This window comes from Colossoma macropomum, unplaced genomic scaffold (genome assembly GCF_904425465.1).
Source record: "Colossoma macropomum unplaced genomic scaffold, Colossoma_macropomum, whole genome shotgun sequence".
NCBI lineage: Eukaryota > Metazoa > Chordata > Actinopteri > Characiformes > Serrasalmidae > Colossoma > Colossoma macropomum.
The window spans coordinates 2,752,357-2,759,637 of NW_023494809.1; the positions used below are offsets into that span (position 1 = coordinate 2,752,357).

At 45.0% G+C, this 7,281-nt stretch overlaps 1 protein-coding gene across 1 annotated transcript in view; it reads left to right on the forward strand.

Annotated features, from left to right (window-relative positions):
- Window positions 1–4,372, forward strand: part of fam171a1 (family with sequence similarity 171 member A1) — a 77,896-nt gene extending 73,524 nt beyond the window's left edge. Inside the window, exon 8 of the mRNA XM_036558541.1 lies at window positions 116–4,372. Within this exon, the coding sequence (XP_036414434.1) occupies window positions 116–1,814 (1,699 nt within the window). The 3' untranslated portion in view covers window positions 1,815–4,372. The remainder of the gene's footprint in view (window positions 1–115) is intronic.
- Window positions 4,373–7,281: the final 2,909 nt, after the last annotated feature.

Below are 7,281 nucleotides of genomic sequence, written 5' to 3' on the forward strand. Positions count from 1 at the left end.
GACTGGCTTGGGAAATATTGCACTAAAGTGCATTTATAGCTGTTTAGGTGGTATACCGTCAGATGCCGTCTTGCATTTCATCTCACTTTTCTATGTCATTTTTCTGTGTTATCAGAAGGAAGTGTGTGCGCTCTCGGCGAGCCCACCAGAAGTTTGCTCTGTCCTCGGCTCTAGACGGCTCCAAACGGGACCAGGCCACATCCATGTCGCACATGAACCTCATCAGCGAGACCCACCTGGACCAAGTAGGGGCAGAGCCAGACCTGCACACGCCCATGCTGAAACCTCGCCCCTACAATTCGTCTACCAACGAGACGGTAGCATCTCAGGACGAGCTTCGGAGCCGCGGCTCCACCAGCAATGCTTACCGGCGTTCAGCTGAGACGTTTGCCCTAAAATCGGCTTCAGAGGGCTACGACTCCCCAGCGACTCGCGGCGAATACCGACGGAGCTACACCTCCATCATCTCTTCTTCTGTTCATCCCCTCCACACCTCTGTTTCCTCCTCCTCCCCCCATCCGCTGCACCATACGGCATCGGCTGGCCGGTTGTCCTCGGACAGCAAGGCCAGTGTACGCGATCCCCGGCTCTCTCCAGTCACAGCCACACCTGTTGCCATGGGAACACCTGTGGCCGCGCCCACAAGCCCCGCCGTTTCCCCTGAGAGAGAGCTGGGCATGATAGAGCGCAGGCCAGCTGACTACTTGCTCTCACGGTCAGTGGATCATCTGGAGCGTCCTGCTGCTTTCCCACGCCCGGGAGCTCTGCTGTGCTGCACCTCTGAACTCCAGGTAAGCCAGGGCGGAGCCACCTATCAAAAAGCTCGCCCCACCCTGCTAATCCCTGCCCACTACATGCGACTGCCTGGGACGCACCCCCTGTCAGGCCAGGCACTTCTGCTCCAGTCGGATGAACAGAGTGAGCTGGAGAGCATCCGCGCGGAGCTTAACGCATCCCATCAGTCCCAGGGGGAGGCGGGGCAAGGGGACAAAGAGGGAGGGCTGGAGGAGCGGAGAGAGGGAGCAGGAGGGGATGGGGGAGGGCCCGGGCCAGCAGAGGAGTGGACATTACAGACTGCAGCGCTGCCCGAAGCTCTGTCCATCCCCAACTCGCTCAGTCAGGCGGGGTTAGGGGTGGTACAAATGAACGGAGAGGATCAGCTATTGGCCGAAAAGACACTTATGGAGCTGAGGGGTGGGAAGCCCCTCCCACACCCTCGAGCCTGGTTTGTGTCATTGGATGGACGCTCAAACGCCCATATCCGCCATTCCTATATCGATCTGCAGAAGGCAGGGCACAATGCTAGTTGTGCAGGAAGCAATGATGCTAGCCTGGACTCTGGCGTGGACATGAGTGACCTCACGCCAGGCCGCAAGGGCCGAGGTCAAGAAAAAGGCCGGCCCACGTCGCCTGCTGTCGCGTTTACGCAGCTGGTGTTTGTGGAGAACTCTAAATCTAGCAGTGATGCCGATGCTAATGCTAACGCCAAAGTCAGCCCCACTCCAGTCTGCAGCCCTGAGGATCACTCGCTTGAGCCCTTGCTGCCCGAGAGAGCTGGTCAGGAGGCAGAGGCAGAGACTTTAATGACCCCATCACCTCCTTTGCTGCCCTCTCCTCCGCTCCCTTCACCTCCTCCTCTCCCTGAGCCCATGGAGGTGGGGGAGGAGGATGAGAGAGGAGACAAAGAGCTGATCCTCAGGACTGAGAACAAGGACGACCTGGCTGCACCTGACGACAGCGGCGAGGACGAGAACAAGAAGAGTCCATGGCAGAAGCGCGAGGAGCGACCACTGCTTGCCTTTAACCTCAAATGACCCCCAGACCATCAAACTCTTTACCTTCTGTCCTGTCCTAACGATGGGAATTGCCTTCTATAAAGCGGTAGTTTAGCAAAAAATCTGATTTACACAGTTTCCCTATTATTATCCATAATGTAGTCGATCATAGATATTTGGTGTCTAAAGTTTGCTTATTTAGTTTTTCACTGGAGCTACAAGTAAAGCACAGACACAGTACTGGGGAATCCAGTGCTCTGTACAATGAATGAAGTACTTTTGTTCATTATTATGGGTATTAAAGACCATTTGTGATGAAAGTGTAATGTTTGTGGTGGGCTAAGGACCAAAAAGACAAAACATTCAGCTACCTTGTTAGCCTATATAAGCCAAGTGTCATGTAGCCTAAAGAGTGAAATGAAAATGTATGTTCTCTCGTTGGGTGAGAAGGCAACCTTCTAGGGGTCCCTTGTGGGCCAGCACTGGCCAGCAGGCCACACTTTGGGCAGTCCTGTCACATAAGCAAGCCTAGGTTACTCGCTTAATGTGTTAGCATCATTAGCCCTGTAGCTCCATTGTAAAACTAAAGAAGAAACTTCACATACCAAGCATGTTGACTGTGTTTGGAGGTAAGGGGGGAAACTGCGTAGATTTGCTTTTTCTCCAAACTATTGTATAAATACAGGCTTTGGGTTTGCCTATATTTTTTGTTGTACCTGTGAAAGCGGAAAACGGGAGCATCGCGACCTGAATTGATTACGGGAAAAGGCTCCAAGCAGCGCTTCCAAGCTCATGATCCAGGAACTTGCTTATGTATGAAGAAACTGAAATTCAAAAGCAAGAAAAAGCACTCCTTTGAACACATTTATGCACAACAGCTATGCCTTTATTATTGTTTGTTTGTTTGGTTTTTTTTTGTTATACATACTGAGCAAAAAAAAGAGAGCCATTGTATGATGGTGAGATGTCTAGCTTTATGAACTGCTGCTGCTGTTCAGGTTAGCAATATGATCTTTGGTTGGTGGCATATGGGCACTGCAGTTTGATAGCAGTAAATCTGCACGTAGTCATTGGCATTCATTGTACCCAATCACTTAGCTGAGAAAGGTCAGGTGTATTAAGTACAGTCTTCCATGTTTGAGTCTGCAATTCTAATGTAATTCTAAATCCATGATGGTTTTCAGTCTTTCATGGTAAGATTTTCTCAGTCCCTCCAATGTTTCCATATTTAATGCATCTGAGTCATATAAAGTGCTGGAGTGCACTGGCATCATTGTTGGTTTAGCAGATTATGCTGGTGCTGCCTGATCTTTATATTACTACCATTAAATAATATGAAAAAAACAAACAGCACTAGCATTTTGTTTGTTTATCAAATTTTGCTAATGCTGTATGATTTTGTTCTGTATCCTTTGCATAATTTGTTAAATATTAGTTTATTATGCTAGTGTTGAATGCTCTTTTTCTGTATTATTTGATAAACAATTCAACCAATCAAAACAGAGCCATTTCTTCATCAACAGGCAATTCCTATAGAGTCAAAACCTATTTGTGAGCTGATGTGCTTCACACTTGCAGGCCCATAATGCCCACTAGAAAGCCATAGCTATGCATTGCTTTGATACTGCAGATTTGGAAGCTTAATATGCCTTTTTTGCCATTTTATTCACTACTTTGTGGTTTAAATGCAATATTTTAGTGACCATTTTATCCAGCAAAAGTAGTTGTTTCTGTCTTTGCTTGATTTTTGCCTTTGTGTAAGAAAGGACACTCTGCTTTCTCATTCCAAAACTGCTGCAAAAGTGCCTCAAGCAAATAAAACGCTGATTTCACTACCATCGCTTCATTTTCCTGGTCAGATCACATAACATTAGGGCTGGGACAGTAGCAATTTGGAAAAACTGATAAATCAAGATTGATAAATCAAAATTGGTATTTAACAATTTCAGTAAATCTAGGACAGTTTCAATTTGCACCAGAAGGGGGCGACAAAGTCTTAAGGCCTTTTCACACTGAGTCTGAGTTTCATGTCGTAGCTCATGGTTTGCACATCTTGCTGCTTGGTGTTCAGAGCTGAAGCAGAGCCTCGAAAACCTTCATACACAGTTGTGAGATGGCATTTATTAGGAGAACGGATCGTTCCCCGTTGTCTGTTTTTGAGTCTCATTGCCTACTTTTCGTTACCACTCAATGAATCCATTTATTCTTTGTTTTTATCATCTGCGCATGGGTGTTGAACAGTGTTGGGTGTTGTGTTTGTAATTACATGAAGAAAAGAAATGCATTACAAGTAACTAATCACATCTTCCAAATTGAATGAGATTGTTACTTATTACTACCTGGAAAAAGGAAAACCTAATACTTTTTAGTAATTTTTGCAGAAGGAAATAGCCAGTCGCAGTAAACAAAAAGACCAAGAGAAAGTAACCAGTAGAAAAAGCTGGCGCAGGTCTGTTATGTACAAGGACAGACATGGTTTATATATACTGAGCAGCCACTTCATTAAGTACATCTCCCTGTGCTTGTATCTGTCCACTTTACTATATAGGTGCACTTTGTGGTTCTACAATTACAGACTGTAGTCCATCAGTTTCTCTGCGTACTTTATCTCCCTTTCACCCTGTTCTGCAATTGTCAGGACCCTCACAGAGCAGGTACTATTTGGGTGGTGGATCATTTTCAGCACTGCAGTATCACTGATGTGGTGGTGGTGGTGTGTTAGTGTGTGTTGCGCTGGTCTGAGTGGATCAGACACAGCAGTGCTGCTGGAGTTTTTGAAGGCCTCAGTGTCACTGCTGGACTGAGATTAGTCCAACCAAAAATATGCAGCCAACAGCGTCCTGTGACGACTGGTGAAGGACTAGAGGATGACCAATACAAACTGCAGCAACAGTGTGCTGTCTCTGAACTTACATCAACACAGGGTAGGTGTGTCTGATAGAGTGGACAGTGTGTGGACACAGTGTTTAAAAACTGCAGCAGCACTGCTGCTATCACACCACCACCACGTCAGTGTCACTGCAGTGCTGAGAATGATCCACCACCCAAACAGTATCTGCTCCTTGAGGGTCCATGGGGGTTCTGACCACTGAAGAACAGGGTAAAAGGGGGCTAACAAAGTATGCAGAGAAACAGATGGACTACAGTCTGTAACTGTAGAACTACAAAGTGCACCTATATAGTAAGTGGAGCTGATAAAATGGACAATGAGCGTAGAAACAAGGAGGTGGTCATAATGTTATCCTGATCGGTGAATATGTACATATATATAATATCACTGTTGTCAGAACAAAACCTTGTATCTCCAAAATGGTAACTTTACAGGAGAAGGAAAAAACATATTTTACTTTTAATGTAAGTCAATGGAACCAGACTTTTCCTTCTCATTTTGGGCCGTTTCTGTTGGTCCATTCATCATGAAATTTACACACAACGTTACAGGCATTTTCAAATTGTCAAAAACTGAAAAAACGATAAAAGAAGAAAACCTCATGTCTCCATTTTTGTCAAATGCATATGTATAGTGCGTAATTTACTTTTTAAAGTCGCCACATTACTATAATTTATTATTTTGTACTGTTACCCCAACACCCATGTTTAATAAAAAGCAGCATGTAGTGAATGTTTCAGTGGTTAAAAATTGCATTTTTTTTTTAATAAGAATTCACTCAGTGTGCAAAGTCCTCATGACAACCACACATTAAGCTGACATTAAGAATGAAAAATACTGCTTCTGACTGTGCTGCTACATGAGGAAACACCCTGTGGCTCATAAGACAGCTCACTCCTGCATGTGTAAATGGTAACAGATCAGAGTGCAGAAAGCTCATGCTTGCAAAATAGAAAGAAAAAAAAAAAAACATCTACCTACCGATTTCATGGCCGTTATAGATAATCGTAAATAAAGCGGTTCCAGCCCTACATCACTTACCTGGATCTGACTGTCATTTCTGAAATGTGGTATTTAAACCCTGCTCACTGTTGTTGCGTGTATGTAAGCGGCCGTGAGCTGAAGGAGTGCTGTGTTTCTGCTGAAACCTGTGTATTTCTCCGCTCTGTCTACATGTGTATATACTTCTCCGGTTGTGAGTGCAGGTGTGTATTTCAGAGCGTTTCTCTGAGTGATTGGGAGTGTATATGATTGCGTTTGTCTTCTGTAGACATGCTACGCCTCTCATGGATGTAGCTGTTGTCTAACCAAATGGAGTGTATATGAAGCTGTATGAATATTAAAGCTGTGTTTGATAGCATTTATAACTGGGAGAGACCACTTTGGAGTCAGTATGTACATCACTCTCCACCACACTATTTTGAATGTCTGAACTTGCTTGTATTGTAATTAAGGCCTATTATCCATTAAAAATCTAAAAAATCAAACGGAGCCTGACCTTTTATTAAAACCACTTTTTTCACAGTGTGAAACTGTCTGGAGGCTTAATTAGTGATTTTCAAGACATCAACACCATTGCATATCTGGAGGGTTCAGCTGATTGGGAATGGTGTACCTCTACAGCTTTTTGATCAGCCCTATGGTTTTCATGCAGTGATTGTTAAATGATATTTTTCCCATTACGAATGAATGGAGGGAAAATGTTTGTGCACTCAACTTGTATTGTGATCATACAACCCCATTGGTAACATCCAGTTAATAATATTGGATAGCTTAGCAAGGGATCTAGCAATACTCTAGCAATCACCTGGAATACCACCTAGGATTGCACAGCAGCCACCTACCAACACCATATCAACCATCTAGAATACCTTAGCAAACACCATGCAAAACTCTAGCGACTACCTGGAATACCATAGCAACACCTTTGCAGTCACCTGGAACACCACCTGGGAATGTACAGCAACCACCTACCAATACCATAGCAACCATCTAGAATACCTTAGCAAACACCATGCGAAACTCTACCAACCACCTGGAATACCATAGCAACACCGTAGCAATCACCTGGAACACCACCTAGGATTGCACAGCAACCACGTACCAACACCATAGCAGTCATCTAGAATACCTTAGCAAACACCATGCAAAACCCTACCGACCACCTGGAATACCATAGCAACACCTTTGCAGTCACCTGGAACACCACCTGGGATTGCACAGCAGCCACCTACGAACACCATAGCAACCATCTGGAGTACCTTAGCAAACACCATGCGAAACCCTACCAACCACCTGGAATACCATAGCAACACCCTAGCAACCACCTGGGATAAATCATCAACCACCTAGCAACACCATAGCAACCATCTACAATACCTTAGCCAACACCATGCAAATGTCTACCGACCACCTGGAATACCATAGCAACACCCTATCAACCACCTGGGATACATCATAAACCACCTATCAACACCCTAGCAACCACCAGGAAAACCACAGTAATCATCTATAAACACCTCAGCAACCACCTGGGATACCATAGCAACCACTTAGCAACACCCTACCATCCACATGGAATACCATAGCAACATTAGGAAGCTTAAGCTGCACAAT